A 20,203-nucleotide genomic window follows, 5' to 3' on the forward strand; every position below is an offset into this window, starting at 1 on the left:
TTAGGGGGTTGCAAAGTGACAGCAGTTAGTGCAGGAGGGATGATTATAAGATGCTGTGTAAGTTCTGAGCAGAAATACGAGCAGCCTCTGCTTTATAAATGTTGCACTCTGGAACAATGTTCATCCATTAAATCTTGTGTGCCAAGGCCAGCATACACAGAACTTTCTTTTTTATGAGAAACTGCTTATTGGGGGTAAATTTATATTGTCTTACATGTGTTTTAAGTGTGGGTTTGAAGCCCCAGAGCATTCTTATATACCAAGATAAGCAATTAACTTTACAAACTATGAACATGTTTAATTTGGCTTTTGAAACTACAGTTCTGAGACCAACTATGCCCTTCCTAATTTGGAAATATTTTCTTTCTGGTTATTTTGACATGTACCCAGCCATCTACTTTTGTTGCTATTTCTAGCATCCCAAGGGAGCTGCTTCCATGGTTGTCATAGTGCAAACAAACACATAAGGAAACCAAGAATTCACTGCTTTCATAAAGCATTTATTTTTATTTGAAAACATTATACAGGCATTACATTGCCACAGCCAGTCCATAGGGGAGCATGCAAATATCAAAAATGGACAGTTTGTTGAACTCATCGGTGTAAATTTTTTTTTTTTTTTGGTTCATATTTTCCATTTGCAGTGTTGTCAGAATTAGTGTGCTTTGTTATGTGGCTTAACAATAGAATCCTACCCATGGGGTAAAATCTGTACTGGTAGCTAGCTGGGGACTACTAAATGGTTATAAATCAAAAAGAAACTGAAAAAACAATACTACACGCTTGTCAAAAGGTTAATAGCACAAGTTAGCAATATCTAAACTAAACATTGAAACAATTTCATGGGACACGGTGGTGCAAATTTTTTCCACTGCTTGGTCTACCTGGTCATGTATTTGAGTCTGAAGCTGTGGGAAGGTCTGACCAAGGCAAGCTCTGTCCCCAGTGAAGTTTTCATTGAGGAAGTGAGAACCACCACTTAATCTCTAGCAGGGTTTAGGAGAATTGTGGTTTGCTCTTACCTGATCAAATTCTATACAAATTGCTAAAGTCTTATTCACTGAGGAGAGATTGGTGGTGGACTGAACAACTGAAATTTTTGCTGGTGTCTACTGAGGTTATGAAAGCTCAGAAACTAAAATAGCTAAAGTTAATGTTGTCCTAATCCCATTTCCCACCCCATTCCCAAAGGATCAATGTTTTTTATACAGAAAAAGAATTTGTTCTTTGCAACTTGCAACTTTTTTTCTGGAAGGGTCAGTCTGGAACTCCTGATCTTGAACAATTCAATATATTATCAACCTTTCTAAATGGAGACAAACCAACACATTGAGGTCACTCAGGGACATGAAAGTCTGAGTACAAGGACACTGAATGATAAAGGGTATACAGTAAATTCATCTTAACATTCACACTTGGTTTCCATACAATGGAGTCAATTAAAATATCCTATAAAATAATTCAGATGGCAGCCTTTAGCCATCTGTTGATTGCAAACTTTTTGGAAATTTGTATTTTTAAAAAATTCCAGTCTACTGAATGGACGTGGAAATAATTTCATCCACTTGCTTCTCATAAGACTTTACTAAGTGTCTACAAATTAATGTCATAAAAATGAATCAAAGACGAAAACATCTGGCTTAAAATAAATACTAAAAATGCAATAAATCAAATTATGCAAACCAAAGGAATGTAAACACAAAAATAAAACCACAGTCTTTAAAGGTCTTCGGATCTGAATGGACAAAATATTCAGAGAAAGGTATTTAATTGGTTTAAAAGGTAGCAGAGAGAAGATATTGGCAAAGTTGTTTTGTTGATAGAACTTCATTAATATTTTCCCCCATGGAAAATAAAACACACTTCCTAGGGGGCTGCACTGAGATGACCATCACATCTGAGTATCAGAGAAGATAATTTTTCTTCTCCATCTCCAAGGGTAGGTCCACTCACCCTGTGTAGAAGGCAGGCCAAAAGGCGGTGTGGGTGCTGACAGGCAGTGTTGGATGCTTTTGCCTGCCAGATTTAGGCCTTGTACAGGCACTCTGGGATCAGTCCTTCTACTGTAGTCTGTCCTTTCGCTTTCCAGAGACCCCAGTGGTGTTTTGCTTTGCTTGCTTGTGCAACATACATTGACTTGAATTGCCCAATGTCTCCTAAACATGTATTTTCCCCCTATAAACCCTGTCACTCCATTGAGGATCTTTTTGAATGCTATTGAAGTCAGCCAAACTAAAAGAGTACATCACATACTGACACATAGAATCTATTCGAAATAATAGAGGTCTGTGGTGTTTCTTAATTTCCTGTGTTTGAAAAAAGGGCTATTTTAAGGGCAACAGATTAGACTAGTGACATATCGCTCAAAGTCTTATCAGGATCCTGCAATATTCTCTGTATCCATAAGAATGTCATGTCAATATACTCTGCTATTGAATGAATGCCAATATGACCAAAACGCCAGACTTTTTCAATGGTGACATCGTTACCACCGCAAAGAGGCCAGATCAATTAAGCCATTTTCAAATACTGCTCCACATCAACACCTTGACTTTGTTAGGAGGTGGCACAACCAATGATTTTCTACAACAAAGGTAATTTTCATGCTGGTACATTTCAAAAAGGGTGTCACACAATTAAAAGGCCAGAGGACCATGGCTTTTTTCAGTGCCTTGATTAATTTCCATATTATCACTAAGGAAGTTTAGAAAAAAAATAAAAAGAGCAGAGGATCATGGCTTTTTCCAGTGCCTTGATTAATTTCCATATTATCACTAAGGACATCTAGAAAAAAAATAAAAGATAGTTTTTGAAGAGAGACTACAGGGAGGGGCAGAAAGATTTGAAAATTATATATTGCCCAAACGCAAATGATATTATCTTTGGGGGCTCCCAAAAGTCACATAAATAGAACAGTCCTTATCCTGTTATTACAGGGGCTTGATTAGCAGAATCACGTGGCACAACAGAAAGGCAATGGCCTGGAGTAATCAGAGATCGAAATATAAAAAGGCTAAAATGTTTGTTTTATATCTATTCCTAGAATAGAGAATTATATGGTCAGTTGCCCCTCCCCACAAGGGTCATAGCACAAAATACTTATTGAGCAGGCAATCCAACAGGTAACAGGGGAAACCATTAGCCACCAGGTCCCTAGGATAAGGAAACTTCTCAGGGGTGGAGCTCCTGTGGCATGCATCACTCATATAGTCTGTGCAAAAAAATAAAGTATGACTCTTAGAAAGTGAATTGCCATAGAAAAGTGGGATTTATGTTGATTACATGTGGGTCTGGCAATAGTTTCCATCAGGAGTACAAAACATCCTCCTGAAAGTTGGTGTAATAACAGTAACAATAATAATACAAATAGTAATAACAATAATACTTGCTTTTGATTCAAAAATTTTCACAGTAATGAATGCAGGGGAGTTGTGATCAGGATACGCATTAGCTAGGCATCTTTCCAAGTCAGGTGGATTGGAGCCTGTGTCTCCAGTGATGTTGAGCTTGTTTCTTTCACAAACTTTTGGAGGATTTGCTACCTTGCAGTCCACCTGTGTAAACTGCACCTAGTAAATACCTTTCTCTATGTACAATACAGAGATGATGGGCAAAAACATGGCCAATGAGTTGGCCTCGGTGGGCAGGGCGGGCCTCATTCTAGGCCACACGAACATGAGGCTCCTCTTCAGTCTCCTGGCCCAGGCTGGTGTAGGTGACTGAGGGTTCCACCTGAGCTGTGGTCGGTAAGTCCACAACAGGTCCTGAAGGATTGCGAAACTGCTTATACACCCGGGGGTCCTGGGCTATGTAGGTGGAGGTGGAGGAATAGAGCACCAGCCCGATGAGGATGGTGAAGAAAGACAGGAGATAAAGTCCTGAAAACTAAAAAAACACAACAGTAAAGTCATTTGGCAGCCCAGACAGAACCACTGACACATTAATGAGGCACAAAGACATGAGCAGAGCTGCTTCCCCTCAGAACAGGCAGTGTGATAAGCCGGCCAATACCCTTGATGGAGAATGAATTTTCTCATCCTAAACTGCCTCAGTCTTATTGATTTCCCTTATTTTTCGTAGACCTGTGGGTAACACAGAGGAACACTTAGCTAATCATGTCTAAAGTGCCAATCTGAGGATCTGGTATAGCGGGAGAACTAGTTAAGCACAAATTAAAATGCATCAGGTTAAAAGCAAAAAATCTCCAGTATCCACTCGATAAAAAGCTGATTGGTTGTGGCTTCATTAAACCTAGTGGAAATATAGATATCCCCTTTAGGGTGTAACAAAGCCATAAACAACAAACTCCTCACTGACAGCTGCATCAGGGCACTCTCATTTCACCTTAATCCACTTCAGACACTAATTGTCTTCCTAGTAGGAATTGTTACTGACTTTGGTAAGTATCTTTGCAAGATTAGATTATCCTTGTACAGAAAGAAAGAGTAAAACATTCCATTCTGCCCCACTAATCTATAAACAAAACCAAACAGGGCTGTATATACAACATTCTGCTTCCTAATCTACTTGCTTGGCAATTCATAGAGTTTGGTGGCAGGGGAGGGAGATAAAATACTAGTTTATACAAGTCCCAAGAATTTACATATGTTTTTGGAAAACTATGACTTCTGGACCTTCTTGAGTAGTTACACTGGAAGTAGTTACTTCAGTAGTTACTGGGGAAAGAGTTCGGTAACAATATGAATATTGCCATCTCTAGTGTTTCATTCATTCATTCATTCCTTCATTCACTCCTTCATTAAATGAATAGATTCTTATATGCCTTCTCTATATCAGACATTGAACTATGTACTGGGGAAAGAGAAATGAAAAATATGTTGATCCCTACCATTGAGGACTTAATTGTCTCAGTGGCTGAACAGGTACAGAGAGACAAAAACAACACAATGCACTTACACAGCATGCCATATCACATTTGAGTCAATAGCTAATATCCCAGTCTTGACCACATCCTGCATTCACGGGGAGAAAAGGATTTTATTGTCCTGAAAGAACTAAAAACTGCTAAAAAGACAAAAATTAATTGGAAGTTGGAAGAAAGGAAAACAGGAAAATGACCTGGAGATTCTATGAAGTAAGTTACAAGGCTATCATAAATATATGTTCAATAATAGGAAGGGGAGTTTTGAAAATGGCTCAGAAAAAAAGGTATCCCTGATGCTAAATGTCCCTGCTACAGTGTTTTTTTCTTTCTTTCTTTTTGCAGCAGCAAGGGAGCTAAACTAAAGATGCTTTTCTGATTTTCTTTCTAGGGCACTCCACACCCTGTCCCTCAATTCCTTTATTTTCCACATTAAAACTATATGATAACCCCACTTCAGATGGATTTATGTACTCGACTCAGCTTGTAACAGCTTCACTTAATTAACTTGACATAATTAATTCACTTTTCCCAATGAAAATAAATGTGCCTTATTCTTGGATTCATAAATTTGTAAAATAAAATGGTAGAAAAAGAAGATCACTAACAGTACAATCGTGTATGATCTCAGAAAACCTCTTTACTCCCAAAATTGCTTCCTAAATTCCATATTCAGGAGCTTAACCCTTTACCCGAAACTTCGGTGAATGAAATAGGTCTGTTCCTAACATTACCATCATTTCAAATATTTTATTAATTACTTTCACTTTCAAAACTCTGCCCATACATCTCTAGTTTCAAGCAAAGGGCCTTAGGTGTGAACCTGCCTCTGCTGCAGCATATGGAAGTAGAGAGATGCCGAATGAGCACTTTATAGCTATCACTGCATTCTAACCACCAAGCTGGCTTCAAACCTCAGCTCGACCAATTTCCAACTGCAATTCTGGACACATTTCTTAACCTTTCCAGGTCCAAGCTTCCTTATCAGTAAAGCACACCTAGTATAGGGTGGTTATAAAGATTAAATAATAGAAGGCATGTAGAACACTTATCATAGTTCCTATCTTGCTGTAAACATTCAATTCACATTAGCTTCATTCTTGTTTTTGTTATTACTATAGTACTTATTTAATCATTGTAATACTGATATATGTTATAATAAACTGTTATAATCATTGATTAAATTGTCTTTTTTTTTTCTTGAGGCAGGGTTTCATCGCTGTCATCCAGGCTGGATGCAGTGGCACAATCACGGCTCACTGAAGCATCAACCTTCCAGAGTCATGTGATCCTCCCACCTCAGCTTCCCAAGTAGCTGGGACTACAGGCACCTGCCACCATGCCTGACTAATTTTTGTATTTTTTGTAGAGACAGGGTTTTGCCATGTTGCTCAGGCTGGTCTTGCATTCTTGCACTCAAGCTATTCACCTGCTTTGGCCTCCCAAAATGTTAGGATTACAGGCATGAGCCGCCGTGCCTGGCCTAAATTGTCTTTTTTTCAATAGTCTCTTGATTGCGAGGTTACGTCTTGTTTGACCAATGTCAATGCCTAGTAGATGTCAATGTAGACATCTACTAAGCATTATTATTTGCCATTTGTTTTTTTATCTTGAATGAATAATGGAGAAGTTTATGGGGAAGTTTCAGACTAAAGAAAGAAACATAATAAAAAATCAGCCTGTACCAGTGGAGTATTTCAAATTTTTTATCTTTAAACCAGATAATACAATGCCTTTCTAGTACATAAAATGCTAAACAAAAATCTGTTAAGAAGGAAGTCATAGTATGAATCTACAATGATTGACTCCAAAAATCACCTTCAAACCTGGGGTCAGTCAGAGGAGTGTGATAGGATGATGAATTGGAAGAGACAATGAAGAAAGCTAGTCTGGATAGAAGACTCAGGGCTGTTGATCTGTGGACTGGCATAGGAAATGTCATAAACTTGGGGTGGGCCGGATTTGGCAACTGAAATAATGCAGTGGTAGAGACGGGAAAGGATCATATGCAGAGTATCCAGGTAGAAGGATTGCATTCCTCTCCATTTATGATTTTAGATCTCATATTCTGACTTGATCAATATGACAAAGAATATACTATTAAATTTTGTAAAGCTAATGCCCTCGCCATTGTAAGAAATGATACTTTAATGTACTGCTTAAAGGATCATCCCTTTTTTGGACATGGAACCATTAGGTTGAGTGAGAAATTCGTTACAGAATTGTTTTCTTGGGACACAGCTTTAGCATAATAACATGTAGTTTATTTTTAGTGCACTTCTACTTAATTCATATGGAATTCAGTCAAAAAATAGCTCCAAAGATAGATAGCATGGGATTTTATATGATGGAAGCATCTTGGAAGTTACCCAAGAGGCTTTATTAATAAATGATAGAGAGAGTTTTTATTTTATATACAAACCCAAAAAGACAAAAGACAAGCAAGCATGATGATTAATCAGGATAAATTTTGAGTATTATAAATGCTGACAGAAAGGTTTTTAAAAATAAAAGTAAAAAAAAAACTTTTATTTTTCCCTCTTTTTAGGTTGAGAAAAAGAAAATAGAATCAGGGGTACCTAATAGAATGATCCCCAGTTCTGGATGCTGGGGATACTTACCTTGTAGGGCATTCATTTCAAAAACCAATCAAATATCAGACAAAAATATTGTACAATCTAAGCTGCTTAACTTACCATCTGCAAAGAAATACTTATATCTAGCTCCCCAAGCAAAGAGACCAGGAACTTCTCTGGAACGATGAGGACTGAAAGCTGTCTATGAGTTACAGGTAAGGGAAGTTCAGGCAGAGGCTCACTGTCTCCACTGGAGAGCAGGAGCTGCTTGCTGTCCAAAGTGTACTTTGAGATCTTCCCCTTTGCAAACTGCAGCCATCAGAGTATGCTGTCTGAACTGTGCTGCAGACACGCTTTTTCCTGCTTTGTATCTAACTGGAAACTTTAAGAATCTGAGAAAGGATACATCCTGTATTAACACAACCACACTGCAGACACAATTTACTTTGCTGCTGTCTTTTTCCATCTTCATGAGTCTCTTTGAGAACAAGGGTCAGAAGGCACTCACTGTACACACTGGAAATCCCTGAGTGCTGCTTAAAACAATCTGACTGAGACACAAGCTGTTATACAGGATGGGGTGGCTTGGAGGATAGTAAGCCTGTACAAAGCTCTTTAACTTCCAACCAGAGTTAAAACCTAGCTCTTAGAAAGAAAGCTGGCCTGTCAGTTTGATTGCTGTTTGGTTAATGTGACATTCAGCACATCACAGACCAAATTTTCATTTTATTTTTGGCATTAAACATCTAAGTTGAATTTTAATAAACCAATGACTTCAATGGATCTAAATCTATACAAGTAGAAAACCATGTGGTTTGAAAGTCATTCCAAAGTACATTTATAAATACATTGACTAGACTATGTGAAGAAGAGGGCAATGCTTCAAGGGCAACTTTCTTTTTCTAGCTTGACTGAAAAGATGGCAGAGGTCAGCAGAGGAGAACATAGGTGATCCCTAGAGAGGTGCAATGAGGACTTTGGGTTTCAGCTTGACTTTTTACTGAATGCATGTATCAACTATACAGTGGGCCTGGTTTTCTCCTTTTTCCCTGGGAAGTGTACCTTAAAGCGTTCCTTTAGGCATACATCTCCGTGTAATACAGCTTTTGTAAGGCTCCTAGCTTGATGTGGTGATGCATGTCTATAGCCCTAGCTACTCAGGAGGCAGAGGCAGAAGTCTGAGGCGGCAGTGAGCTATGGTCCTGCCACTACACTATACCTGGGTGACAAGCTGTCTCTTAAAAAAAAATACACACACTCTCTCTTATCATATCTATGGGCCCCTTCTGCTGACCTGATACGATCTGCCTTCTGAAATTGCATTCCTATAATGAATGCTTGTTTTCTTTGAGCACAGGTGAGTAGCCTAAGAGAACACTGCCCCCCATGGCTTCTCATGTACCACACATGAGTGAAGCCTAATTTTTTCAAGCCCTCAGATGTTCCCAAGGCAATCTATGATGAGCAGGGGAAGCAAACAACAAATACCTCACACCACAGCTCAAAGATGCTACTATTGTTAAACTTCAAAAGACATGTTACCTTTGGGGACTCTATTGGATATGAGTCTGTCATTGAAATAGGCATACTACTTGGAAACATGATAATGGCAAGAGTTGAAACTGGTCCATGAACTGCATAAGGAGGCTGCACAGAAATGAATTCAAGAATATTCAGGACATAGACATAGGCAAGGACTTCATGACTAAAACACCAAAAGTATTTCAACAAAAGCTAAAATAAACAAATGGGATCTAATTAAACTCCAGAGCTTCTGCACAGCAAAAGAAACAACCATTAGAGTGAACTGGCAACCAACAGAATGGGAAAAAAATTTTGCAATCTACCCATCTGACAAAGGACTTGTATCCAAAATTTACAAAGAACTAAACAGATTTACAAGAAAAAAACCAACCAAATAAACCCATTCAAACATGGGTGAAGGGCATGAACAAACATTTTTCAAAAGAAGACATATAAAATGCCAAGAAACATATGAAAAAATGCTCATCACCACTGGTCATTAGAGAAATGCAAATCAAAACCACATTGAGATACCATCTCACACCAGTTAGAACGGTGATCATTAAAAAATCTGGAGACAACAGATGCTGGAGAGGATGTGGAGAAATAGGAACACTTTTACACTGTTGGTGGGAGTGTAAATCAGTTCAACCATTGTGGAAGACAGTGTGGCGATTCCTCAAGGACCTAGAAATAGAAATTCCATTTGACCTAGCAATCCCATTACTGGGTATATATCCACAGGATTATAAATTGTTCTTATAAATCTTATCCTTATAAAGGACACATGCACATGTATGTTCATTGCAGCACTGTTTACAATAGCAAAGACCTGGAATCAACCCAAATAACCATCAATGATAGACTGGACAGGGAAAATGTGGCACATATACATCATGGAATACTATACAGCCATAAAAAACAATGAGTTCGTGTCCTTTGTAGGGACATGGATGAACCCGGAAACCATCATTCTCAGCAAACTGACACAAGAGCAGAAAATCAAACACTGCATGTTCTCACTCATAGGCGGGTGTTGAACAATGAGAACACATGGACAAAGGGAGGGGAGCATCACACACTGGGGTCTGTTGGTGGGGGGACTAGGGGAGGGACAATAGGGGGTAGGGAGTTGAGGAGGGATAACATGGGGAGAAATGCCAGATATAGGTGATGGGGATGGAGGCAGCAAACCACATTGCCATGTATGTACCGATGCAACAATCCTGCATGTTCTGCACATGTACCCCAGAACCTAAAATGCAATTAAAAAAAAAAAATATATATATATATATATATATACACACATATATATATATATAAAGACACAGATGTAATTAAACTTTCCCATTTTTTTTTTTAACTCTTTGGCAGAAAACATCCATAAGGGTAGAGTCTTGGAATCTGCGAATTTAACAGTGGCTTCAAAATCAGTGCTACCAAGGGTAAGTAGAAAAACACCTGGCAGTGATTGGTCATTCTCAATGTCAGCACAGCCCAGTAAATGTGGGTTTAAGAGCTGCTGGGGAGAATTTCCACATAGAGAGATTGGTCTGGTAATTTCAACAGGCACATTATTCCTGGGAAAAAAATGAGACTTTTAATTAAGTTTGTGAAACCTGTCCTGCTTGTTCTTTGCCATGTAAGACAAAGTGTCCTTTACTTCCCTACTTTCATACGTGAAATAAAATGCACATATGAAAATAAATCAACTTACACACTAACTCAAACTTCTAGATCAAGAAGGAATAAATAAGCACAATTCTGTTTAAAATGGAAGCAGATTGCCAGTTTGGAGGTCCTGGGTACCAGAGTAGTTTAAAGATCCATTAGTGACAAATTAAAGTAACATGCCAAGTAAGAGTGAATCATTCATTCAATGTAATGCTGCTACAGTGAAGAATAGCTGAAAGGGGAGTCCCACTTTATATGTGACTTAAAGGGTGGACCTTTTGGCAACTATCTTGGAAGGAATGAAGCCAACCCTCTGCATGAACAGGGAGGGAGAGGACATTATGGGGAGGGAGAGGACAATCAGCATTGACAATACAGCTCATCTCTTGGCAGTCCTGTGCTGCTCAGAGGGCTGAGGACCATACCTGGAGCTTGGGTACAATTGTTTGGTGCAAGATGAGAGGATGCTGGTCAGTGCTGAGCATGCTGTAAGCTGTGGCCTGTAACGTTAAGGCCCTGTGACGAAAAGCTCTGCCAAGTCCTGATCTATTGCCACTGGGCCTGAGCCAACTGCTATGCAGGCCAAGACAACTAGACAGAACTGGCTCCATGGAAAAACCAACACAAACAAGTTGATGCCTGACCTCCTAATTTTGGCTTTGCACTAAACTAACAAGATCATTTTTATTATTATGAAGTGTATTAAAAATGCAAAAGTTTGGCTTCTGAGTTTACTGAACTGGAAATAAATTGCCTGAAGAGACCAGAGCTTTCTACTTCCAAACTCCTCAATTATTTCTCTGTCTCCTCATGTCCCTTATTTCTCCTCTTTTTCTTCTTTTTCTTGTTTCCTTTTTTGTTAGGGAAGAAAAAGACTAAATTTTTCTGGTAAAATATTGCAATATTTCTTTCTTCTAGGTCATTCAATGCAAAATATGAAACGTGGGAAATCTACACAATCTACTGAAAAATACCAAAATCAGTTGTCTTTAGAAACTAAGAATACTGACCCCCACAAACCCCTACCTCCCATTCTTTCTCTAATCTGAGAATTTGAATCCCAATTCATGTTAATTTAATCAAGACAAAAATAAACAAATGAGTGCCTTAGTTGGAATGCCAAATGGATTCTCTATTCATATCAGAAAACCGAGTCATTGCTAAGATTTAAATACTTGGGAAATAATTTATTCTCCAAGCATTGTGTTGTTAAAGCAAAAATAAGTGGCAACCAGGGCCCCTGCCTCTCTGTGCCTATAGCATCACCCAGGGCAAGGCTGTGCTCTGAGCTGCAATCCCAGTTTGGTTTATGAGGCCTTCTGTTTAGTTTGCAAAACCAATTCATTTGGCAGTATAATTTGTGCAGCCAATCACATCTAAGGCCAATAAGGGTTCTTTTATAGGCAAATATCTTCCCCTGTGGGTAATTTCACACATGAGTACAGCAATCGGGAGCTAAAAATGGATTTCTGCCATTATCTTTTATATGACAAACAGACATTTTCACTCGGTCTGATGAACTGATAGAAATCCTTGTTCACACAGATTTCTATTTTCTGCATTCCAGCAAAAAAGGGAGGCCATCATAGCCAAGCCAGAAGTGGAACAGAGGGGCTTACTCTGTGGAAGTGTTAATTATAGGCTCAGTTACAACAAAGGCAGTTCAATGGCTCATTTATGTCACCTTTCCGGGTATCGTTCTTATCAGCAGTCAAAAAGACATTACATTTGCGTGGGAGGCACACTGAGCAGTGGCCTTCACTCCATTTAGACTCTTGCATCCCAAGGTATCTATTTTCCTTCTGCTAAACACAGAGGTACATGCTGGGCTGGAGCAATTTTGTAAGAGACTGAATTTTAAAGCCAGGGAAAAAAACTGAGTTTGTAGAAGTGGTAGTATAGCAGCTCAGCAGATCCCAGAGACTCCTGCCCCATTACAATAGAATCAAGGGGTGGAAATGGAAGAGTCATCATTTGGTATTAGTCCTGTTAGCCACTAGCAAAACTTTTGCTTCCTGTCACTGCAACCTTAGCTCTATTGATCTTAAAATTTTAGTATCAGAGAGAAGAACGCTTCTGCCAGAAGACAGAACAAAGCTTCCATGTACTGAAAGTTAAGGCTGTCACCTGGCCACTTTGGGCTCCTCGGACTTCTGAAACAATAGGCAAAGAAGGGAGTTTCAGTGCTGGCTGGATGACTGATGTCAGTTACCAAGGGGAAACTGGACTACTACTTTACCAGGGAGGTAAGGAAGAGCCTGTTTGGCATACAGGAGGAGATCCTTCAGAGCATCCCTTAGGATTATCATGCCCTGTGATAAAAGTCAATGGAAATGACAACCCAATCCAGCCAGTACTACTAGTGTCTCTGACCATTCAGAAATAAAATTTTGGGGTCACTTCACAAGGTAAATAACAATGACCAGCTGAAGGCAAAGGGAACACAGAAACCACAATGGAAGAACATACCAGCTACGATCATGTGACCAGTTACAGAAACGAGAACTGTAATTGTCATAAATATTTATTCCTTGTTATGAACACATTTATGTGTGTGTATATAGAGCAAATATATTTTTCTTCCTATTGTCTCCTTATTTTATAACATAAGATGTACTGACTTTATATCATATTAAAGGATATGAGGGAAAAGAGTAAATGTCATCATCTAAGGACTTTATACCTAAGGCAAGAGTTAGTGTGTTTTCAGTTGTATGCAGGATAGTCATATCATGTTAGGCAAATATAGTACCTTCTTATTGTCTTTATTTAGAGATTATTATGTAAAGACATGTGTAATTGATGCCAGGTTGAAGAGGGATGAACTTGTGATGGTTAATTGGATGAATCAACTTGGCTAGGAAACAGTACCTAGATATTTGACCAAACACCAGCCTAGATGTTTCTGTGAAGGTATTTTTAAAATGAGATTAACATTTAAGTCAGTAGACTTTGAGTAAAGCAGATTACCCTCCATTATGTGGGTGGGGTGAGGCTCACCCAATCAGTTGAAAGTCTTTAAAAAAGACTGAGGACCCCTAAGGAAGAGGAAATTGTACATCCTGATTGCCTTCAGACTTGAGCAACAGTATCAGCTCTTTCCTGGATCTCCAGCCTGCGGTCTATCCTTGCAGATTTTGGATTCGTCAGCCCCCAGTGGCATGAACCAATTCCTTAAGATCAATCAATCTCCCTTTCTCTCTGAACACCCCCCCACACACACAAACACACTCCTGTTTATTCTGTTTCTCTGTTGACTAATATAATTGGTAACATGACAATCTGTGACACTAAAGATCTTTGGCTCTGATGTAAACTTCTGTAACAATTTCTCACTGTGGTTAAGTTTTAGAAGTGGAGTATTTAGTGATATTTTTTCAGGGAATATCAAGTGGTATTTCATGACATGAGCTCTAGAATCAAAATCATGGATTTACATTCCTGTTTGCTTCTTCCTTGCTGTGTCTTGGACGCGTTCCTAGTATCTCCAACCCTCAGGCCACTCATCAGTTAACTAAGGACAATAACAGCACCTACGATATGGAATCATTGTGAGTGTTAAATGAAATGAGATACAAAACTCTTGGTAAGTGCTTGCCACATAATACTAAAAGTTAAACAAATGTCAGTGATTGTTATCTTTACATCACAAAGAGTAAATTCTAAAGCCAAGATTGGTATAAAAATCTTCCTCAGATGCTTTTCTGAAAAGTTCACCACAAATCAATTTGAATTGCAAATGCATTTATGGAACTGGCTATTTAAAAAAAGAACAGAACAATCATCCCATCTGGAATGAAAGGCATTTTCATCAGTGAAATAATCAACCTCTGCTTTATAGATTCCATGTTTGGACCTGTTTATTTCAATATTTCTTTTCTTTCTTTCTTTCTTCTTTTTTCTTTTCTTTTCTTTCTTTCTTTTTTTTTTTTTTAAGAGATGAAGTCTTACTATGTTGCCCTAGCTGCAATGCAGTGGCTATTCACAAGTGAGATCATCACACACTATAGCCTCAAACTCCTGGTCTCAAGCAATCCTGCCTCAGCCTCCCAAGTGAGATATTTTTATAATGCATAATTACATAAGTCACAGGAATTCTCATAATTTTCTACTCTGTTTATGTTATTTATCAATTTTGAGCAACTATTCTATATTGGCACAAATCATGTTTGAGCACCTATGAGCATATATGAGTAACTATAACGATTCACTTTGCTTCCTTGGTGTGGTAGGTTGAAAAATAGTCCACCAAAGGACATCCATATCTTAATCCCTGGAGCCTATAAACATTACACTATTTGGAAAAAGAGTATTTGCAGATGTGATTAAATTGAGTATCTTGAGATGAGAGATTATCCTTTGTGCTATGGACTAAATTGTGTCTCTCCAAAATTCAGATGTTGAAGCCTAACCCCAAATATGGTTGTACTTTAAGATAGGACCTTTAAGGAAGTAATTAAGGATAAACACAATTATAAAAGTGGGACCATGGTCTGATAGGATTGGTACCATTTTAAGTAGAGACACCAGAGAGTTTGCTCTCTCTTACTGTAAGAAAACAATATTCAGGAAAGCACAATGAATAACAATTCTAAATTAGGTATGATCTTCTTAGCAAACAAAGGTGCAGTCTACTGCTTCCAAAATATTTTTGAATATATCATTTCATTCTATTTTTAAAACACCAATTCCTCAGAGAAGTAGAGTACCTACTAAACCTCCTCACAACACTGGCTTCCTTAACATCAAGAGGTTTAGCATGGTACTAGGAGGTTTAGCAGTTACTCAGATCTTGTAGTGACAGCTGATACAGTGCCCCAAAATCTTGACCCTTGGCCCAGTTCTCTTCCCTCTCTCCTAATTACTTTGTTAGCTGCATTACAAAGTAGTAATTCTTTTTGTTTCTTCCATTCCCTATACTCAAGCTTCTAAGGGCAATCTATCTTTCTTTTGCATAGGGGAAGGACTCAACTTTAATTCAACATCTCTCGAAACATCCTTAATGGATTATTGATAAACTTGGAAGCTGTTCTTTTTCAATTTATAGCAATGAACAATCATCAGGAAATACTATCACAGCTCGGGGAAGGAGGAAACCCCTTGACAAAATGAAAAATGTGCTGCCCTGCATCAGTATTGGAATTCTATATTTTTTTCCCTTTCATGTACCTGGTGGTGGCAGGAAAGCCAAAAAAATGAAATAAGTGGATGAATAAGTTATTTGTAAAGAATATTATGATATGGCAGCTGTCAAGAAAAAATCATATTATAGGTTTAATTTTTTTTTCTAAATAAGCTGTTTGGTTCCTGATAAATAGTTGCTACCTTCTCTCAAATAGCCTTCATATTCACTTTTAAATTCCAGAGTATCATGGAGAAGTAAGGGCATTGGGCTCAGAAAGTTGAGTTATTCCATAATAAAACTTTACAATGTCATTACTATTGAATTTTCACAGTAGTGTATAGTTCTTGAAGTCCATAGAGTAGTAGAAAAAGATGTAACTGAGACATTCAACAACATTGCTAGTTTCTTTTTCTTTTTAAAATTAAACTTTATACTTATTATTATAAAAATTAAATTGTCTAATGTCTTAAGACTTGAAAACAAAGTGAACTTTGAGTTATGCTATTATTACATAAAAAATGTTTGTCCTCAAAATCTAGAGGAGACCCCTAAGTTCGATATTCATGAACCAATATATTCATAACCATCTATATGTGTCTATGTAATTTTTAGGAGGATGGGCACCATGAGACATCATCAAGCTGTAAAAAGACCTGTAACTTGGAAAGGACTTCTTTGCTGTAAAATTAGCCTTTGTGTATAATGGTCTCTTTTCTCTGGACATATCATTCTGGGAAAAGTTAATTTGATAATATTACTGTTATTACCTGAAATGGTTTCTTCTGGGGTGCACTATATGCATGAAATCAGTTTAGAATTTTCTCCCTGTCTCCCTTGCTTTTGCTTCCCAAATGGTTCACTGTTCTTTGTAAGCTGCTGCTTTAACATTCCTTCTCTCTCACATCTCAGCTCAGGGCTGATGGTTTGCATTGGTTCCAACTCGTTCCTTATAAGTAATGAAAACCATAAATTATTAAACTGAAGATATTTCATAGCATTGTGTGTGTGCTACAGATACTCTTATAACAAAACTAATAGATATGGCCTTAGATGCCACCCAAAAACTCACATGGGGAAAGGCACTCCACTTAAAACTGGGTAGAAATATTACAATTGGCTTTGAAAACAAGTTTGCACATTTGAAGTGCAAAGTAATTTGTAATATTTTGTGTATAGGTTCGACCTTTAGGCAGCTTTATTAATGACACACTTTGTAGAAGAAATGGTTGTTTTCTGGTGCCAAAGACTAAAGAAAAGTTTGCAAGGACAGTTACAGTCTACATTAAGGGTCAGAAAACTAACAAATCTGGCATCTACCTGGTATTGTGAATAAAGTTTTATTGGAGCTCAGCCATGTCCATGGCAGAGTTGTACAGTTGTGATGGAGACCCTACGACCTACAAAGCCTAAAATATTTATAATCTGGCCCTTCATGGAAAAGTTTGCTGACTGCTGGTCTACCAATAGACCTTTAATGTTCAGCCTTTAATGTGAGCTCCATTTCTTCATACTCCCCTTACACTGCCTACAGTTATGATGGTATTTAACGGATTTTTTCTGATTTCCATGTTCCCTTGAGATGTTCCTTAAGCAATCCATCAATTCAATCAAAGAATGAATCAAGACAGTGGTTCACTATTGCGTGGGATCTGAATTTTTTTTTTTCAGCTGATTTAATCAACTTCAGACATAGACTCAACATTGATCAAAATCTTTCTGGCTTCCAATGTGAAAATTTGTAGATAATGTTCAGCCTAGAAAGTAAAGATTAAACTTCAGTGTTACCTGTGAAAATAAAACTTTCATTCAAAAAATAATTACCAAACACCTATTGTGCCAGGCTCTACAGTAGGCAGCAGAGACACAGCACCCAACAGAGAAGGAGCCCCACAAGGCCTGTAGGGCTGGAGCTTAGTCCTGACTTCCAACATAAAGCCAGTCCTTTCACTTGAAGACAGAATTGGTTGGAACACAAACGAAACACCAGTAGAATTCATAACTACTGAAACCTCCACAGAGCAATGGGACACAGTTACACTCCTACACCTGGAATGCCTGGTTTCATGAGCATCCTAAAGGAACTGGGTGTGAAACTGGTCACCAACATGTACATTCCAATTAAATTGAGTCATATCGGTAAACCTGAGGCCTCACAGAATGGCTATAATGTGTTTATTTAAAAAACAAACTCCATTTAAAAATAATTCAAATGAGAAGGAAACTGGGCATATGACTATAATTTAGTACTTAGCAATCGAATGAGTGAAGAGCTTTTAAATATAAAAATAGTCGAAACAGAAACAAAAATATTTTTTGTTCATATTTTGTCAATTAAAACTGATCATAAACGATTTTAATCTTCTAACCAGTGTCTGTTATAATTTTGTCCATTTGTTCAATGGCAGAGATTCCTATTTAGATTTCCTTCTTATTCAAGGGGATTGCTAGCTTTGTTTTCAAACTGAAAATAATTTTATTGTTTTGTGATTATAAAAGTAAATGTAACAAATGTTCATATCGTATTTTAGCAATACATAATTTATGCAATACTCAAAAGTGTGAAGAACATGAAATATAAGTATAGTCATCACTCAGTATCCATGGGGAATTGGTTCCAGAATCTCTTGGATACCAAAATCTGTGGATGCTCAAGTCCCTCATATAAAATGGTATAGTATTTGTATATGACTTCCTGTATACTTTAAATCAGCTGTAGAGTACATGTAATATCCATTACAATATACCCACTACGATACAGATGCTATGTAAACTGTTGTTATTTTGTGTTACTTATCAAATAATGAAAAGAAAAAAAGGTCTGTATAAGGTTCAGTACAGATGCAATTTTTTTTCTCCTTAATTACTTTCAATCCATGGTTGGTTGAATCCATGGATGTGGAACCCGTGGATACAGAGGGCTGATAGTACTAACAATTCTACCAGCCTTAATAACAGCATTATTTGCTGAACATTCAGTGTGCCAGATATTGCAGAAAATGATTTACAGGCACATTTTATATATGCCTCACAATTAATCTTATGGGAGAGATACTATTATGACCCCCATTTGGTGGGAAAATTGCAGTTTAGTGATGTAACTTTTGCACAAGGCTGTGTAACTAGTTGTTTCAGGGATTCTTAACCAGGGGTCCCTGTATAGAATTCATGGGGTGTGTGAACCTGGATGAGAAACCTGGACCCTTATTTTCACTGATCTCTAACTGACATTTAGAAATTCTTCAATTGCAAATGCAGGCATTGAGCTTCAGTAATATTAGAAGCACTTTAGTCTTTTCCATCAAGAGAAATCATATACAGTGTATATTTTTACTTCACACTACAATCACTGCAGATCTCTCCAAATATCTCTTATGCTAATCACTGCTTTGAAATGACAGTAGTTAATAGGTCTGCTTCTAGATATTGTGATTTGTATATTACTATATCATCACTTTAAAAAATATTCTGATAATGTTATTTTAATATAGTTGGTTTTGCAATCCCAAATATTTTATTTTAGGCATTTGAAAACATTATTAGAAGAGATTTCTAGGCTTCATCTGACTGCCAAACGGAGCCTTGGCACAACAAATTTATGGACCCCTTGGTAGGTGGAGGAGCTGGAATTCACGGCCATGCTGTAACAACTCATGACAATGCTGCCATTCTGCCTGCCCTTGGAAACTTTTACATTTTCATAAACATCCTTTCAGACATGTCTCTATGGACACAAACACTTGCCTGCTTAAATGTTTATATAGAAAAGTATGCATGTGACTATGCCAGTAAAAAGTTTCGTTTGTTTGTTTTTGAGATAGGGTCTCACTCTGTTTGCCTAGACTGGTGTGCAGTGGTGTGATCATGGCTCACTGCAGCCTCGACCCACAAGGCTGTAGTGATCCTCCCACCTTAGGCTCCCAAGTATCTGGGACCACAGTTGCATGTCACCATGCCTGGCTAATTTAAAAACATATATATTTGTAGAGATGAGGTCTCCCTATGTTGCCCAGGCTGGTCTCAGCTCCTAGGCTCAAGCAATTTTCCCACCCCAGCCTCCCAAAGTGCTGGGATTATAGGCATGAGCCACCATGCCAGCCCAATTAAAGTATTTCTGAGTAAAGATGTCAGAGGAGAGCAGTATGTAACGGAATGAACTCTAAAGTCAAAACCAGCCAATGTTTTGGCAGCAACCAAGTAAGAAAAAGGGTATAATTGTATGGCATAAACTTTGAAAAGTTAGTCAAGGAATAGTCTGGGAGATTCTAGTATGACTCAGCATTGTTGCTAACCCAGGACTGCCTACCAGAAGTCACTCAGCAGAAAGAAGTTGAGTTGGCTGGCTCTGGAGATTAACAGAGAACTTTGCAATTTGGAGAGGATTGATTGAAGAGCTGTTTGGGTGAACTCAGGAAACAGTAAAGA

At 38.0% G+C, this 20,203-nt stretch overlaps 1 protein-coding gene across 1 annotated transcript in view; it reads right to left on the minus strand.

The window, feature by feature from the left end:
- Window positions 1–479: 479 nt before the first annotated feature.
- SLC35F1 (solute carrier family 35 member F1) overlaps window positions 480–20,203 on the minus strand; it is a 415,311-nt gene continuing 395,587 nt past the window's right edge. The window contains exon 8 of the mRNA XM_032274949.1: window positions 480–3,885. Coding sequence (XP_032130840.1) covers window positions 3,661–3,885 — 225 coding nt within the window. The 3' untranslated portion in view covers window positions 480–3,660. The remainder of the gene's footprint in view (window positions 3,886–20,203) is intronic.

This window comes from Sapajus apella, unplaced genomic scaffold (assembly GCF_009761245.1).
Source record: "Sapajus apella isolate SASKATOON/1434 unplaced genomic scaffold, GSC_monkey_1.0 scaffold6, whole genome shotgun sequence".
In the NCBI taxonomy this organism is placed as follows: Eukaryota; Metazoa; Chordata; class Mammalia; order Primates; family Cebidae; genus Sapajus; species Sapajus apella.